The following is a 17803-nucleotide window of genomic DNA, read 5'->3' as shown; positions in this document are numbered from 1 at the left end:
TTCCCTTCTGACCTCGGTGATAAATGCTGGTGCTGGGGGGGCACCACACTTCCAGGGGTCCACGCCACTCCTCTCGGCCCACCTGGGGCGTCTTTCCTCTTTGCCCATCTTCTCCCTCGTTTTCTCGCCCCCATTTTCCATGTCTCTCGAGTCTTCACTGCTCTGCATTCCTGCTTCTCATGGTGGCTGTCTCGTCCATCCCTGCCCCTCCTGGAGGGTCGCAGGGAAGGTAAAGTGATACAGGTGGAGATCCCTGCCCAGGCCCAGCACCGATCAGGTGCTTGACATGGCGTGGACATGAAGCATAATTATCTGCGTCTCTGCTCTTCCGGCCTTTCCCTTGAACAGGCTAACCTGCCGTGGGTGTCGGTCGTGTCCGGCGCACTAGCCATGGTCCGATGCATTCCTTAGACTCCCCTTGGGAGGCGCGGAAGGTTGTTAGCCCATGGACGGGGGAAACTGAGGCTCAGAGAGGGAGTCAGAACTTCAGGCCAGGCGGTCAGGGTCTGGTGCCCTGGGTCTGCAGGCCCCTCTCTGCCTGTGTTCCTCCACTCCCTCCCTGTCCAAGTGTGTGGATCCCTAAGGATTAGCACACCCAGCCTAGAGGAGCTAGTATAGACTCAAACAGGCACTGCGGGCCCCATTCCTAGAATTTCTTTCAGATGTAGAGGGGTCTCTTCCCAGGACTTGGTGGCGCACCCCCTCACTCCACACTGGCTCCTGGTTTCTCAGGGAAGTTGAGATCCCTGGGGATGTCTCCACGGCCCAAGGTCCGCGTGAGAATTGGAAACACAATGGTAGCGCCATGGTAGCGCCATGGCGTCAAGTCCTGACGCCTGCTCATTTCTGGCGGCGCTCACTTCTGGTGATGCTAACATCTGGAGGCGCTCATTTCCCGTGGCGCTCATCACCTCTTGTTTATTCTGCATTTGGATTAACTTCTAGAAAGTTCTTCCTTGTGTGGCGCGCAAACCGACGTCCTCTGGGCTTCTACTTTTTTGTGTGTTTTCTTTCTTGATCTGCTCTCATCCTCCCTCCTCTTCTGGTACCTCTTCACAATTCTTCAGCAAACTTCCCCTCCGGAAGGAGGGGAGAGCACCCCATTGTTACAGAATGAAATGGGGTCTTAGAGATTTGGGTGGCTTGAGGTCTCCGGGAGCAGGGGAGCCCAGTCTTCTTTCCCTGCACCGGAGTTTCTAACATCTGCACCGCTGAGACCATCAGTTGTGGCTTTTTGCGATTCCTTATTTGTGAAGTGACTCGCTAAAATTATTTGTAATCCTCAAATCAGTATTCCCTGATTTTTCTCTGCTCTGCCGTCCTCAGAGTGAAAATTTGCATGGGTCAAAGGGCGCTTTCCCAGCTGAGGGGGGGCCTAGCCGGGTGTGCCTTCTCGCGTCAGTTCTCCTTTTCAAGGCCTATTTAGTGCTGTGTTCTGCACTGTTCCTGCCGTGGGCTGGGGGCTTGTGGTTTGGAGTGGCCCGAGCTGCTGCTGCAGTGCTGGCTGGCGCCAGAAGGTTCACGGAGAAAACACGTGTTAGTCCGGCTTCCTCTGTAGATACAGTTCAGTGTGTCAATTGAACCCTGAGTTCAATGTGAATAAATTAATGGTATTAAGATCTTTTTTAAAAAAAAGATTTTATTTTATTTATTTATACGTACAAGAGCTGGGGCACAGGCCAGAGGTGTGGGGGAGTGAGAGGATTCACCAGAGACAGAGTGGGGAGCTGAATAGGAGGATCCTCTGAAACACACTGCTGAGGGGAGCAGCGGGGAGACAGGAGAGGTCTGCTGCGCCATGGGGGTATAGAACTCATGCTGCAGTGGCTGCCGATAGCTTCATAGTGTTGAGACTTAACCCCTGTGCCTCCAGAGAGGCCCTAAATAAGGTCTTTAAACAAACACATCAAAGTTATGCATTGATCTGCTGATGAATGCACTGCACGGTGACTTTACAGGAAGTACGACCAATAGGGAGCATGGGCTGTCTTGAGGGCTGGATCATCCTGTTGTGGGATGTCCTGTGTGTTGTAAAATGGGCAGATGCCTCTGTGGCCTCTGCCAGAGACGCTTCCTCTGAGCCTCACAACCAAAGTTGTGGCAAAGTCATTTCCAATTGAGAACCACTAAGTCACAGCATTCCAAGGCGAAAATCTTTAGCCCTGGGTTTGCCTTAGCTGGACTTAGAACACCGTGAGAGTCATTCATTCATTCATTCATTCATTCTTTATGGGAGGCCTGGGGTGTACCCGCAATAATCCATTTCATTATTCCTCTTTCCAGTCTGTGTCTCTCCCCCTCCACCCTCTGAATTCCAACCCCCTCCTGTAACCTTCCCCTCCACAGCTCTTTGCTTCTCATGCTCGGAAGCTCTGTAATAGCACAGGATGCGGATAGAAATCCTGACTTCCTCTCACTTCACATGTCACTTTGGACCGTGTTACTTAACTTCTCTGCATCTGGGTTTGCTGTTCTGTAAAATGGGGCTAAAGCCAGACGAGCCCAGTTCTTAGGAGGATTAGATGACATCAATCTCTAGCCCAGCAGGCTCTCAACAGATGGCTCCCCCCATCCCCCCCCCCACATAAAATAACAAACTGCAGACCCGCTGTGACGCACCAGTGAACTCCGCATGCGCCCCAGGGACCCCGCAGCAGTGTATCAGGCTCACTGCAGTTTCCAGTAACAGATTCAGGCGAGTCCTGTTTTCATTTATTGAACAAATCCAGGGAACACCCACCAGGTGCCGGGCAGCCAGTGCTGGCCTCTACCTCTGTGAACTGGGACTACCAGACAGAGACGACCTGGCTCTCAGAGAATTCACCCCCTAAACTCCAAAGACACCCCTAGATGGGCCCAGACATAGATCAGTGAAAAAAACAGCTGCCCACCCACCCAGCTCCCTAGAAGTGAAGCCCAGAGGTGCTCTCCTAGGTTTTCAGAGGGTCTGGCCCCTGCAGCTCCTGGAGGCCCGTGGTCATCTTTCTCTGCTGGAACTCCCACTTTTCTCCCGCCATTCATGGCTGGGGAGTTGCACCCACCCCAAGATGGGGGACGCAGACCCCAGGCAGACCCACTGGACTCCGCTAGCAGTCCATCCGTCCTCCATTCATTGTGCCTTGGCTTGCTCAGCTACCGTCTGTGACCTGGTCACCTACCCTGGAGGGTCCCTAGTCACCCCACCCTCAGTCTCTGAGTTCTCTGTGGGTGCTGTCTCTGGACTCAGTTTCTCCCTCTGATTCTCTTCACCACCTGCGGTGGCTGCAGTCCCTGGCCCTCTCCATTTCAGGGCCCCCTTTCTCTCCCTGCCTCTTCTGGTCCCTTTTTCTCCCCATTGCTGCCTCATTTCCCCTTCCTGTCTCTCCAGTTATGACTCTTCACCTGGTAGCCCCCTCTTTTGTCTCTCCCCATCTCTCTCGTAGTCCCCATTTTCTCTGTTCCCCCATCTGTACCCCCTTGGCGCGGGTTCCCCAGCCCCTTGAGGCCCCGCCCATGCACACCACCAGGGCACACACCTGGCCACCAGGGCGCCCAAGCCACGGCCACGCGCCAGGGAAGGTGCAGAAGTGGAGCCAGACTCTGGCTTACTCACTAGGAGGAGTCTGCCCGGCAGCGGGTGACGCCACGAAGACGGCGCGCTCTGATTGGCTATACCCCTGCGTGGGCGCGGCTGCTGCCTGGTTGTTGCTGGAGGGCAGCTCGTCCCACCTTGAGCCGGTCGCCGCTGCCGCCTCCTACGCTCTGGGGGCTCCTCTCCCAGTCTGACATCTCCGCCACTCTGACCCCTCTTATGTCAAGCTGACCCAGCTTAAATCCTTCCTTTTCCACTTCCAGGTGTCGATTTTAGAATCCGATGTCTCTCCGCTTCTGTCAGGGCCACCCTACCTGTCGCCGTGACGCCTGCGCCACCACCCTGCCCCCTCCCCGTCCCTCTGGCCCCGCCCTCGCCCTGCCCCGCCCTTGTCCCTCTGGCCCCGCCCTCGCCCTGACCCCGCCCCTGTCCCTCTGGCCCCGCCCCTCGCCCTGTCCCTCTGGCCCCGCCCTCGCCTTGCCCCTCCCCTGTCCCTCTGGCCCCGCTCCTCTCACTGGCCCCGCCCCTGGCCTCGCTCTGGCCCCGCCCCTCGCCTGTCCCTCTGGCCCCGCCCCTCGCCCTGCCCCCGCCCCTGACCCTCTGGCCACGCCCACCCCGCCTCCCTCGCCTGCCTCCCAGTTGCCGCCTCCCTGCCATCCCCAGAATGCACCCTTGCTCTCTGTGCCTTCCAGCCATCCCTCCTCGGTGGTCCGTGGGTCCTTCCCACGGGACACAGCCCCTTCTCTTCGCCGTCTGCCCCCCTCTTCACCCCTCCTATTTGAGCTTGGAATACTCTAGCCTTTTGATCTCCTTCCTCCAATAGCTTTGAAACCTCCTTACTCAGTGGCTGGCCAGGAGGAGCCTCTTCTCTGACCCGCAGCCTCTTTCATTATCGCCCAGCGGGCGTCCCCATCCCAAATACCTGCATCTGTTGGAGGATTCAGTGAGGACACTGGAAAGCAGCTGGTCAAGTGACTTGCAAGTGACTTGAAAATGTCTCCCTTTTCTTTCTGTATCTGTCTCTTTGCAACCACCCAAGCTCTCTCTCTCATTTTGGGGGTTTGGCTCCCTGGTGCTACAGATTTCATCAGTAGACACAGGACCTGATGCAACAGGGTATTTGGATGAGGCTTAAGGAGAAGGTCTGAGAAAAACATTCAGCCAAGTCACAAAAAGTCGGGCAGGCTGCGAATCAGATGTGGAGAGGAGCAAAATGAGGAGAGTGGGTGAAGTCGGGGTACTCTCGGGAGACCCTGACGCCTGCTGGAACCATCCTGGTGCTATTTCAGTGGGTGTTCAGAGGAACAGGGCTGGGGTTTTGCCTTCAGGCCCCCCCATCTTGTGAGGTTGTCTTGTATCACCCCCAGTCCCTCCATTCTACACAAATGTGCTGGGCTGGCTTCTCAGCCCTCGGTGTGAAGAGTGAGCCAGTCAATCAAGATCATTTTCCTTAGAGAACTCCCAATTTGGGCCACAGGAAGGGCAGGTTCCAGAATTGGGTTCTGTTGGATGTTAGATAAACCTCCAAATAACAGAGGCTTGAGTGCCCTTAAATGCCTCTTTAAGTTCATGTTAAATTAAGTCTGGAGTAGGGAGTTCTGGCAGGTGTGGCAGCCTCCGTGGTCATAAGGACCTAGTATCCTTCTGCTTTTTGCTCCACCCATCTAGCCTTGTTTCCAAACACAAAGTCACCTCATAGTCCAAGATGACTGCTGAAGCTCAAGCAATTGCACCAGCATCCCAGGTAGCAGGAACAAGGAAAAAGGGAAAGGCAGAAGGGCAAAGAGGGCATTGCTACATCTTGGGTTACCTCTGATGAGATTTCCCAGAAGTAACACACAACACTTTCATATATGCTTGTTGGTCAGCCTTAGCCCCATGGCCCATCTGGCTGCAAGGGAGGCTGGGAAATGTAGTCTCTATAGATGCCAAATAAGATTGAGGTTTTCTACCAAAGAAGGAGAGTAGAATGTGTACGGGGTAGACTAGGTGCCCAGGGAGGCAGACAACAGCAAGTAATTATAGTAACTCTCAACTGGGACACGTGGAAGGGGTTATGAGGCAGTATGACAGAAGGAGGCCTCTCCAGGGAGAAGATATCCCAAACTACCAGATTCTACCCATAATCACCCCTCTCCCTCCTTCCTGATCCATCCCCCATCCCTCAGACCTGCCAACCCACAGACACACAGGCCTCTGGACTGCCCCTTGAGCTTGCCAGACTCCCTTCCACCTTAGAGCCTTTGCACTTGCTGCGCCCTCTAACCAGCATGCTTCTCCCTGGATGAAGGCATGGCTCCCTCCTTTAACTCCTTAAGGAGTTTACTCATTTTTTTAAAAAAGGATTTTCTGTCTTTTTTTGGAGGTAGAAAAACTGGGGTGCAGGCCAGAGGTGTGGGGCGGAGGGATTTGTGAGAGATTCACCAGAGACTCAGAGTGGGAAGCAAAACAGGCGGATCTACTGAAAATAAACTGAGATACACTGCTGAGGGGAGCAGCAGGGAGACAGGAGAGGTCTGCTGTGCCATGTGGGTCAGCTCCCTGGCCGGGGATCAAACTCCAGCCATAGTGGTAATAGCCCTGAGACTCGACCCCTACGCCACCCGGGAGGCCCAGGAGTTTATTCATATTATACCCTTTCAAGAAGGCCTCCCTTGACTGCACTGTGCCAAATCACACTCTCTCGCTCCCATCCTCACCTCCATCTGAGCCACAGTTTATTTCACTTGTTCATTTCCAGTTTGGTTTGTTTGTGGTCTGCCTACCTCTTATATGAGCAGTGAATTTTGTCTGCTTGTTTATGGCTGCATCTGTGGTGTTTAGAACAACCCCTGGCACGGAGCATTTGCTCAGTAAATATTTGTGGAACGAATGAATTAACCTGTCCCAATGCAGGGAGGTGAGTGCAGAGTAGGGGAGGCCAGGCGTGTCCATGAGGGCTAGAGCAGGCAGTCTGATGGAGCTTCCTGTGATGGAATGTTCTCCATCTGTGCTGGGTGTGCAACAATTAGATGCTGGAAATGTGGCCAGTGTGCTGGAGCAATGCAATTTTTGTTCTAATGCATTGAAGTCACATTGGTTTAGAAGATGATGTTAAGTTTCAGTTGTGCACATTTGTAGCTTCTGTATCTGTAGACTAAAATTCCAATTTCCATCTACCCCCAAACAGTCCACCCGCCTTTACCTGACTTGCCTATCCCCCAACTCTTTACCTTTGGCGGCCACCATTTTGTTTTCATCATCTAAGAGTGAGTTTTCATTTGTTTGTTTGTTTTACTCCTTATTTCTTTTGTATTTTTTTTTTTTCAGTTTCGGTTACACAGCTTCATATTTCCACATCCGTGTAGATGACACTAAGGTCACCCGCAAACATCTAGTGTCTATTGAGGAAACAATGCTTTTCTTTTAACTGGTTGTCATGGTTGAAATATGCAACTGGCCAAACTAAGGGAAAAAAAAAGGAAAAAAAAAAGAAATATGCGACTGAAACATACATCAGAGGCACCAGGGCTATTGTGGGTGGCGATGTTGCCTTGAGGAAGGTAGAGGCCAGCTGGGGGTCTGGGGTGAAGGACCAGGGTAACGGAGTTTTCTTCTCTGCTTGGGAAGGTAAGGACGTCCAAGCTGCAGGAACAGCCTAGGCTAAGGCTCAGAGGTGAGAAACCAGTAGGGGAAGTGGGAGAGTCAGAACAAGGGCTGACTGGGTGGTAAAGGCAGGGCCTTAATAGCCACATCCCTAAGGTGGAACCCCTGTTCTCTGGAACTCCCTTTCTCTGTGTCTCTGGAAAGGAGGCATAGGGGGTCACCTGGTGGAATATAGGGGTCAGGGTCCAGCAGTTCTGAGGTTGGTTGGCTCTCATTCAGTCACTCATGTTGGTGGAGTTTGGGGGCTGGGGAGCCCACTGGTGAATGGGATCCACAAAATTGCCCCCCTGAGCACTACAGGAAGTTTTTTTTTAATATACCTGTAATTATGTTTTTTATTTTTTGTGTAGAGCAACTAGAGGGTAGGCCAGAGGTATGAGGTTTGTGGGGGCGGCGGAGAGAGTGAGAGGATTCACCAGAGACAGAGCGGGGAGCAGAACAGGCAGACTGACTGAAGTACACTGCTGAGGGGAGCCGCGGGGAGACAGGAGAGGTCTGCTGCGCCATGCGGGACAGCTCCCTGGCTAGGGATCGAACTCAGGCCATAGAGGTGATAGCGCTGAGACTTAACTCCTAGGCCACCAGGGAGGGTCCTAAAAGAAAAGTTTTTAAAAATCTGCGTTGGGGTAAAGGACACCACCATCTCCTTCTCCTCCTTCCTTTCCTCTCCTGCACATATATTTTTTCCCGTGATGAACAAGTTTGCTTTCAAATAACATCACACCAGGCCAGATGCACAGGGAGTCGGCCAGTCCTTGCAGACTCTGAAGCGCCAGGAAAATCACCGAGAGCGAAGCCTGCCGAACGGATCCCATTTAGATTAAGCACGTCGTTAGGTGGCTAACTGAATGCGAGATGGGACAATACAAATAACATGAAAACGATTCTTTTAACCCTATTTAATCACCACTTAGAAATGAAACCATTTCCTTAGACCCAAAGAGACATGAAAAGTACTCTGAGCCCAGGATATTAGGAGGCAGCACGTCCTAGGCGGGGACAGATGAGGAGCAGGTCAGTAGGGTGGTTTCAGGCGTGAAGAAAGAGGGCGGGGACATGCAGGACACTGGGAGGGTCAGTGGAGTGAGGGGCCCCAAGTTGGAAAGCACCCGTGACAGCTAGGGGACAAGCCGTGCAGGGTGCGGCCCTAGGGCGGGCAGGTGCCGCGAGGCCGGGCTGAATAAACATGGGGGGCTGGAGAAGCAGGGAAGGTGGGCACCAAGTGCTCCCAGTGTCTGAGGCTTCACTGCCTGGGATTGGGGCCGAGATGAGGCTTCTGGCAACAGTGACTTCCCAAGAGGGACCCGGTGCAAGAGCGAGAGTGGCAGGAGGGGATGTCAAGAAGGTCCCTGGTCCTATCCAGTGTCACTTGGGACCAGATCCCTGTGGGGGTGCCCGGGAATATGAGCCACACAGCTGAGTGAACCCTGCCTTGTTCCCCCGGGTCAGCCAGTGTTCCCAGCAGTGGGGATGCGTAACTGCTGGGCGGGTCAGCTCGGAGGGGAGGGGGTGTGATGCTTCAGGGGCAGCCGAGAGCCCCAGCCTGGCCCAGGCAGAGCCTCCCAGGCCAGGGCATCTAGGTGGGCTCGGCAGGTTCTGCCACAGAGAGCCTGGTCCAACAGAGGTGGGAGGCAGGATTTCAAACAGGCAGTAGCCTGCCCTGAATTTCTCTTGGAAAGACCCCTGTGACCTGCGTAGAAAGGGGTGGTGGGACCCGGTGGCCACAGGGAGATGGAAGGAAGCCTCGAAGCCGTTCTGGGCAAGCAAGGAGGTAGCTGGGACTTGGACAGTGACAGTGGGGATGGAAAAGGTGCCCAGATGGGTGTTGCCAAGGGAGAGCCACCAGCTCCATGGTTCGTCTGTGTGCCTTTTCCTTTCCTTCCTCCCCACTGGCAGACACAGAAACCCTTCCCTTCCCCGGAACCCCTCTGCTTCCTCTCACCCTCCCTTGCTCCTGGGCCAGGAAGGAGTGGGGGTTGGGGGGCTGTACAAAGAACCCAGGACTTTTCCCAGACTTGGGCCTGATCTTTCTCTGCTCTTTTTCCTCTCCTTCCCTGACTGCCACCCCAAAGTCAAGCTTCGATCCCCACCACCGCTCCCAGCCGAGTTATGAACGTCCTTCGTACCTGCCTCCGGGCCCCGGGCTCATGCTCCGCCAAAAATCCATCGGTATGTCACGGGCCAAGGCGGGTGGCTGTGAGGGGTGCCGATGTGGGGAGGAGGCGGGGGACAGCGGGGCAGAGAGCTCAGGCCTGGTTGCTAAGCAAAGCTGGGATGAACCCTAGCTCTGCTCGTCCTGCTGTGTGACCTGGGGCACATTGCTGCACCTCTCTGGGCCTTGGGCTCTGCCTCTAGGCAACGGGGACATTAATTACTGCCCCTGCCTGGATGCAGTGAGGTGAAGGCCGCACATAGAACCTTCTCTCTTGTCTGACTCACTTCATTCATTCATCTAAAAATGTCATTTGAGCACCTCCCGTGTGCTGGGTATTTATCAGTAAACAGAACACCAGCGCTCGTGGGCTGATCTTCCAGCAAGGAATACTTTATAAGGATAAGAAAGCAGAAAATTATATAGCGTATTGACAGCAGTAAGTGCTCTGGGGAAAAGAAAAACGCAAGTTACGGCTGCAGAGCTCTGCAGTGCCCAGGAGCAGGTTTGAGTTAAAACTTGGGGATGAGCGGGAGCCAGGGGGATGTCTGGAGGTAAAGCATTCCGTGTCGTGGCATAGACGTGCAAAGGTCCTGAGGCAGGGCGGAGATGCCTTTGGCTGAGATGGGAAGCCTGGGGGGTGGTAGATCGGGAGCTGAGTTTGTGGGGCCTGTGAGCGTCTCCATATTTGTATGCAGGCACCTGGGGCTCTGGGAGAGGTTTGGGCCCCAGGCAGACATGGGCTTCCAGAGCAGAGGTAGTGAACTGAGGCCGGGGTGCAGGCTGCGATCGCCAAGGGACAGTAGTCAGAGGCAAGAAAGGGTCAAGACTGAGCCCCCACAGTCTTGTAGGCAGATTTCACTCCCGCCGTCCTCTGAGTCATTTTGAAAGTCAAACCTAGCTGCTCCCCAGTTCTAGCGCCCACCAGTGTGAGTCTCGTGTCCACCCTCCTGTCTCATTTTCTTATCTGCCGGCTCCCGCTTTTTAATGTTAGCCGCACCCTGAGCAGTGGTCTGTGAATCACAGGACTGAGGGGCTCCTCACAGTTCTTTTCTGCGTATCCCTGAAAAGAAACCCATAAGCTCCTAAACACGGCATCGCTTCCCTGCCCGAGCCGCTTTCGCTCACGGCAAGCCGCTTCCATAGACCGTGCTTTTGTGCGAATTAGGAGAAGGCGCCCCCTGCTGGCCCGGGGGGGAAGTGCAGCCCGCCCGACGGCTCCCTCTGCTGCGGGCTGTCGCGCAGTGCACAACCCGAATCACTGCGCGGGGCGGATTTGGATTCCCCCGGCCCGGCTAATCCGCGAGCGGTTCTCAGTGCATGCCGGGTGCCGTCGCCGTCGCGTTGCCGTCTTCCTCACTGTCCTCACTGTTGCATTAAATACTGGGTTTCTGCGGGATAGGAGGGCAGAACACCCAGCCCCCCCACCATTATTAATGCAAGAATGGTGCGTTTTACGGGACTGGGGAGCCGGGCGAAACCCCACCCCGCCCCCTCTCCTGGACCCTCTGTGCCTCCACAGGGGCTGCGGAAGATGACAGACCCTACCTAGCACCCCCCGCCATGAAGTTCAGCCGCAGCCTGTCTGTGCCTGGTTCGGAGGACATCCCCCCGCCGCCCACCACGTCCCCACCCGAGCCCCCCTACAGCACACCCCCCGCCCCCTCCTCCTCCGGCCGCCTCACCCCCTCCCACCGGGGGAGCCCCTTCAACCCCGGCTCCAGTAGCACCCACCCCGCCTCTTCCCCCTCATCCTTCGACGGGCCCTCCCTTCCCGAGACGCGCCTGGGGAGCCGCGAGAAGAGCCTGTACCACAGCGGCCCCCTGCCCCCGCCCCACCACCACCCGCCCCATCACCACCACCACCACGTGCCGCCCCCCCAGCCCCACCACCACCACGCCCCCCCCCTCACCCCCCGGAGATGGAGACCGGCGGCTCCCCCGACGACCCCCGCCCCGCCTGGCGCTGGGGCCCCAGCCCAGCCTGCGCGGCTGGCGAGGCGGCGGGCCCAGCCCGACCCCGGGGGCCGCGTCCCCGTCGCACCACGCCAGCGGGGCCGGGGGCGGCGGCTCGGCCCAGGCGCCCGCCCTGCGCTACTTCCAGCTGCCCCCTCGGGCGGCCAGCGCGGCCATGTACGTGCCGGCCCGCTCGGGGCGCGGGCGCAAGGGCCCGCTGGTCAAGCAGACCAAGGTGGAGGGCGAGCCCCAGAAGGCCGGCGGCCTCCCGCCCGCCGCCTCGCCCACGTCCCCCGCGTCCCCGCAGCCGCCGCCCGCCCCGTCGGAGAAGAACTCCATCCCCATCCCCACCATCATCATCAAGGCCCCGTCCACCAGTAGCAGCGGCCGCAGCAGCCAGGGCAGCAGCACCGAGGCGGAGCCCCCCGCCCAGCCCGAGCCCGCGGGCGGCGGCGGCTCCTCCGCGCCCAGCCCCGCCCCGGCCGCGTCGCCCGCGTCGCCCGCGCCCTCGCCCGTGCCCGCCCCGGCCTCGCCCAGCGGCCCCGCCACCCTCGACTTCACCAGCCAGTTCGGGGCCGCCCTGGTGGGCGCGGCGCGCAGGGAGGGCGGCTGGCAGAACGAGGCCCGCCGGCGCTCCACGCTCTTCCTCTCCACCGACGCCGGCGACGAGGACGGCGAGGGCGGGCTGGGCGCGGGCGCGCCCCCGGGCCCGCGGCTGCGCCACTCCAAGTCCATCGACGAGGGCATGTTCTCGGCCGAGCCCTACCTGCGCCTGGAGTCCGCGGGCGGCGCCGCCTACGGGGCCTACGGGGCCGCGCGCGCCTACGGGGGCGGCGGGGGCAGCAGCGCCTTCACCAGCTTCCTGCCGCCGCGGCCCCTGGTGCACCCGCTGACCGGCAAGGCCCTCGACCCCGCCTCGCCGCTCGGGCTGGCGCTGGCCGCGCGGGAGCGCGCGCTGAAGGAGTCCTCGGAGGGCGGCGGCGCGCCCCCGCCCCCGCCCCGGCCGCCGTCGCCGCGCTACGAGGTGCCGCCGCCCGCGCCCCACCACCACGCGCCCCACGCGCACCACGAGCCGGTGCTGCGCCTCTGGGGGGCCGCGCCGCCCGACCCCGCGCGCCGCGAGCTGGGGTACCGGCCCGGGCTGGGCGGCCAGGAGAAGGCGCTGTCGGCCAGCCCGCCCGCCGCGCGCCGCTCGCTGCTGCACCGCCTGCCGCCCGCCGCCCCCGGGGTGGGGCCGCTCCTGCTGCAGCTGGGGCCCGAGCCCCCCGCCCCGCACCCCGCCGCGAGCAAGGCCTGGCGCGCCGGCGCCGCGGAGGAGCCCGAGCGGCTGCCCCTGCACGTGCGGTTCCTCGAGAACTGCCAGCCCCGGGCGGGCGGCGCGGCGGGCAGGGGGCCGCCGGCGGAGGACGGGCCGGGGGTCCCGCCGCCCAGCCCCCGCCGCGCGCTGCCGCCCTCGCCCACGTCCCGCGGGGCGGCGAGGAGAACGGGCTCCCGCTGCTGGTCCTGCCGCCGCCCGCGCCCTCGGTGGACGTGGAGGACGGCGAGTTCCTCTTCGTGGAGCCGCTGCCCCCGCCCCTGGAGTTCTCCAACAGCTTCGAGAAGCCCGAGTCGCCCCTCACGCCGGGGCCGCCCCTCCCGCTGCCGGACCCCCCGACCCCCACCGCCCCGCTGCCGCCCGGGCCGCCCCCCGCCGTCGCCGCCGCCCCGCCCGCCCTGGACTCCACCGCGTCCAGCCTGACGTCCTACGACAGCGAGGTGGCCACGCTGACCCAGGGGGCCCCCGGGGCTCCCGGGGACCCCCTCCTCCGGGGCCCGCGGCCCCGCCGCCCCGCCGCCCCCCGCGCCGCAGCCCGGCCCGGACCCGCCGCCCGGCACGGACTCGGGCATCGAGGAGGTGGACAGCCGCAGCAGCAGCGACCACCCGCTGGAGACCATCAGCAGCGCGTCCACGCTCAGCAGCCTGTCCGCGGAGGGCGGCGGGGCGGGCGCGGGCGGCGGCGCCGGGGGCGCCGGGGTGGCCGCTGGGCCGGAGCTGCTGGACACGTACGTGGCTTACCTGGACGGCCAGGCCTTCGGGGGGAGCGGCCCCCGGGCCCGCCCTACCCCCCGCAGCTCATGACTCCCTCTAAGCTCCGGGGCCGCGCCCTGGGGGCCGCCGGAGGGCTGCGGCCCAGCCCGGGCGGGGGCCTGCGAGAGCCCGTCACCCCCACCAGCCCCACGGTCTCGGTGACCGGCGCCGGGGCGGACGGGCTGCTGGCCCTGAGCGGCTGCGCTGGACCCTCGCCGGCGGGTGTGGCCGGGGGGCCGGGGAACGTGGAACCAGAAGGCCCACCGGTGCCCTTGCCGGCGGCCTCCTCCCTGCCTCGGAAGCTGCTGCCCTGGGAGGAGGGCCCGGGCCCGCCGCCACCACCCCTGCCCGGGCCCCTGGCCCAGCCCCAGGCCTCAGCCTTGGCCACCGTCAAAGCCAGCATCATCAGCGAACTCAGCTCCAAGCTTCAGCAGTTTGGGGGCTCCTCGGCAGCTGGGGGCGCTTTGCCCTGGGCCCGGGGAGGCAGCGGGGGCAGCGGGGACAGCCACCACGGGGGAGCCAGCTACGTCCCCGAGAGGACCTCCTCCCTCCAGCGGCAGAGGTGAGCAGGGGCTGGCGGTTGGCGGTGGAGGCGAGGAGGGCCCGGACTGTTTGTGGGGACCAGCGTCCCCGTCCCCCAGCTCCGTCCCTGTAGGGTCCTGGGGGTGGCGCTGAGACCGCAGAAGTTCACCCCAAAGAAGCATGCTTTCTCGGGTGCTTTAAACTTCCCCCTTTATCTCGGTAGCCGCTGTGGTCTCCCGTCCCCATGGCAACCCACACCCCAGGATGCACACAGAGTGATTAACAAAGGAGACTGGAGCGCAAGCTCGCGGGTGTCTGGTTCCTTGGTGGGCTGTCAGTTGTGACAGTCCTGACGTCTGTGAGCCCCTGAACCCCGGGTGGCTCAAGACAAGCTGCCTTAGGGGTGCAGAGGTGATGAGGGTGGTTCTGGTCCTAGCCCTGCACCTCCTAACTGGGCGGCCTCTTGTGGGAGGTAGTGCCCACCTAAGATGGGTTTTGAGGCTGCTGTCAAGTGAGGTGGGGGTGGAAGGGGGCCCCCCCCCAGCCCATTGAGCGTGGGTGGGGAAATACGGGGAGATGCAGAAGTTTCCCCAAGCTACCAGGGTCGGGGGGGGTGTGGGGGCGGGCGGGCAGGGGTGGCCACAAAGTTTGAGCTTATCTGGGACTTTCGAGTCTCAGGGAAAGTCATCACACCCCTGACGCTGGCTCACAGAGTGGGGAGAGGACTTTGAACCCCTTTGTCCAGCGCAGAGTTGGCTCAGGTCACATGTCGCTTAGCGGCCAGGGCACATTCTGAGGAAGGCGGCCGGGCGATTCGGCTGTTGGCACAGGACACGGTCACCCAGGCCTGGGCAGGGCAGCCTCCCGCACACCCGGGCTGGGGGGGGTGCAGCCTGTGGGGGAGTCCTGGCGCGGCTGCCCTGTGGGAGGGTCTGAGGCCCTCAGGGTTGGCGCCTGGGTGTGGCTTTCCTAGGGTTGAGACCCTCAAGGCAGGTCCACCCCCTCAAGTACTCTGGGCGGAGGAGAGGGTGCTCCAGCGAGTCACCTGTCACCTACTGTGTCCCGGATGGGGGTCCCGTGGGGCACAGGACAGGCAAGGCCGGACCCTCGCACAGCTGAGCCTGATGAGCCCGATGAGGGTGGGGCAGGCAAGAGGATACTCCTGTTGTCCTGGAAACAAAGGATAGTGGGATGGGGGGGGAGGGGGTAGAGGGGAGGGGTGGAGGGCGAGGTCAGCGGGAGCCCAGCGGGAGGGCCAGGTCCCCAGGCCCCGAGGCAGGCCTGTGCTGCGGGGAGCCAAAGGGACGAGGGGAACCTTTTTCTCCCCTCGTTTCTTCTCTCTTTCATCTCCCTCTCCTCATCTCTCTCCCCCTCCCCTGCCCCCGCCCCCTCCCATCTCTCTCCCCTGAATGCTCACCCTTTTTTTTGTTCCTCGCTCACCGTCTCCCTGTCCTCCACTCTGCTGTGCCTGGTCGTACCCTGAAGGCAGTACAGAGTAGTGGTTCCGAGCTCAGACTTTGGGGCCGTATGACCAGGCTCTGCCACTTCCTGGCTGTGTGTCCTTAGGCGAGTTACCCGGCCTCTCTGTGCTGGCGATGCTAGTAACCTGCAGCAGGGCTGTCGTGGGGACTCCATGGAGAGGCGATACGTAAAGCTCTTAGAACCATGCCTGGCACACGTGCGCATCAGCAAGCGGTGGCGGTGATGACTATTATCACTTATGTCTCTTTTTCTCTCATCTCTCTGACTGTGGCCCTCCCCCGTCCTCTCATCTCTCTCTCCCTCCATGGCTGTCCTGCATCCGTCCGGCCCGCCCATCTCTTCCCATCTCTGCCCCTGCCCTGCGTCTCTCCTCCTCTCGCCCTGCATCTCGACCTCTGCCTCTGTCTCACCCTGCCTGCGCCCCTCGATCCCTCTCCTGCACCCCCGCCCGCTTGTCACCTTCCAGACTCAGCGACGACTCGCTCCTCTCCAAGCCTGTCAGCAGCCTGTTTCAGAACTGGTCCAAACCACCTCTGCCGCCACTCCCCACAGGAACCGGGGTGCCCCCTTCAGCTGCTGCAGCCCAGGGGGCCACCTCGCCCTCGGGCTCCTCCTCCTCCACCCGCCACCTCCAGGGTGTGGAGTTCGAGATGCGGCCGCCTCTGCTCCGCCGGGCCCCCAGCCCCTCCCTGCTGCCCGCCTCGGAGCACAAGGTCAGCCCGGCACCCCGGCCCTCGTCCCTGCCCATCCTGCCTTCTGGACCCCTCTACCCGGGCCTTTTTGACATCCGCGGCTCCCCCACCGGAGGCGCCGGCGGCTCCGCGGATCCCTTCGCTCCAGTCTTTGTGCCGCCGCACCCCGGGATCTCCGGGGGGCTCGGCGGAGCCTTGTCGGGGGCCTCCCGCTCCCTCTCGCCGACCCGCCTGCTTTCGCTGCCCCCAGACAAGCCCTTTGGCGCTAAGCCTCTGGGGTTCTGGACCAAGTTCGACGTGGCCGACTGGCTGGAGTGGCTGGGCCTGGCTGAGCACCGGGCCCAGTTCCTGGACCACGAGATCGACGGCTCCCACCTGCCCGCCCTCACCAAGGAGGACTACGTGGACCTGGGCGTGACCCGGGTGGGCCACCGCATGAACATCGACCGGGCGCTCAAATTTTTCCTGGAGAGGTGATGGCTGGCCTGGACGGACCAGCCGTCCACAGAACCCCGCAGCCCGCCGGCCTCCTGACCTCCGACCCTGACGCGCCTTCTCTCAGACTCGTGTCCGCCGAGGCCGCGGGTCACCGGGTGGCGCCATCCCGGCCAGACATTCGCACCTCGCGGGAGGGGGCAGCTGACACCAGACTGTGTGTGAGAAGTGGGGAGCGGAGGGGGAGGACGGAGGAAGTCACCCCGGGAGTGGAGGAGGAGGGAAGGGTCGCTTCTGGGAGGGGGGGACAGACAGAGCCATAGAGGGTCAGCCCTGAGCCTGACCGGATGGGGGTCGCCCCCCAGGCCGCAGGAAAAGGGGGTGCCCTCAGATTCCACCACCTGCTCTCACCGCCCTTCCCCCCCTCTCCAGGCCCCTCTGCTCCCCTGCACACGCAGCCGCTCCCTGGCCTCTTGCACGCTCCTTTGCACGCCTGCTCACCTCTCCCCTCCCCGGGCTACAATTTTGCACAGATCTGCCCTCGCTGTCTTGCACACTCGCCTTCGCTTCCAGCTCGGCTCCCGAGACCCTCTCGGCTGTCCAACGCTCGCTCCCTTGCACACTCGGCTTGGCTTGCCCACGCCCACGCCCCCTGCTCTCTCCTCCCGTCTCGTCTCCGCGCGCCCCCCTGCCACACCTCACTCGGGAAACTCTCGGGACCCTTGCTGCAGACACACTTGGGACACCCTTTCCCTGACCCACTCACAGCCTCTGCACACGTATTTATGCTCTGGAGACCCCCGCGCTGTTCCTCCTTTTGCACACTCGCCCTCCTACCTCTCCCAACACGCTTGTCTCCACCACTTTCCTGCTGATTCTCGACCCCCCCCATGCTTCTCCCACTTCTCCCTCTCACTGTGACACTCCCACCCACGACCCCTCCCCGATGCTCACTCCCCACACGCCTGGCACACCTGCTGCTTCCCAGGAACCGCTTCTTCCCAGGAACCGCTTCTTGAACACTCCTCCATTTCCTCTCTGCAGGCTCCTGCTCCCTGCACCCCCATCTGCCAATCTTTGTCCATCTCCATTCCTGACTCTTGCATCTCCTTGCACACGCGCTCTTGCACACGCAGCCTCGCCAGCGCCTCCACTGCTCTCCTGAAGCCTTTTTCTTTCTCTTCAGGCGCTTGCACACCTGTGCTTTGCCACACACCTGTTCTTGGGTTTCTACTTGTTCTTGGCTCGGGCATCTTCTCCCATCTCGCCTGGGGAACTCT

General features: G+C 61.1%; 1 protein-coding gene across 1 annotated transcript in view; it reads left to right on the top strand.

Moving 5' to 3' along the window:
• The window catches only part of SHANK1 (SH3 and multiple ankyrin repeat domains 1), a 49637-nt gene extending 32932 nt beyond the window's left edge, over positions 1-16705 (top strand). The window contains 8 exon segments of the mRNA XM_037517033.1: positions 9289-9385; positions 10891-11268; positions 11271-11312; positions 11315-12784; positions 12787-13138; positions 13140-13408; positions 13411-13954; positions 15863-16705. Of these exon segments, the coding sequence (XP_037372930.1) occupies positions 9289-9385; positions 10891-11268; positions 11271-11312; positions 11315-12784; positions 12787-13138; positions 13140-13408; positions 13411-13954; positions 15863-16565 (3855 nt within the window). The 3' untranslated portion in view covers positions 16566-16705.
• The last annotated feature ends 1098 nt before the right edge of the window (positions 16706-17803 follow it).

Source organism: Talpa occidentalis, unplaced genomic scaffold (assembly GCF_014898055.3).
Source record: "Talpa occidentalis isolate TD23 unplaced genomic scaffold, MPIMG_talOcc4v2.1 talOcc4.17, whole genome shotgun sequence".
NCBI classification, from domain to species: Eukaryota; Metazoa; Chordata; class Mammalia; order Eulipotyphla; family Talpidae; genus Talpa; species Talpa occidentalis.
This window is presented reverse-complemented; position numbering and strand designations above follow the sequence as displayed.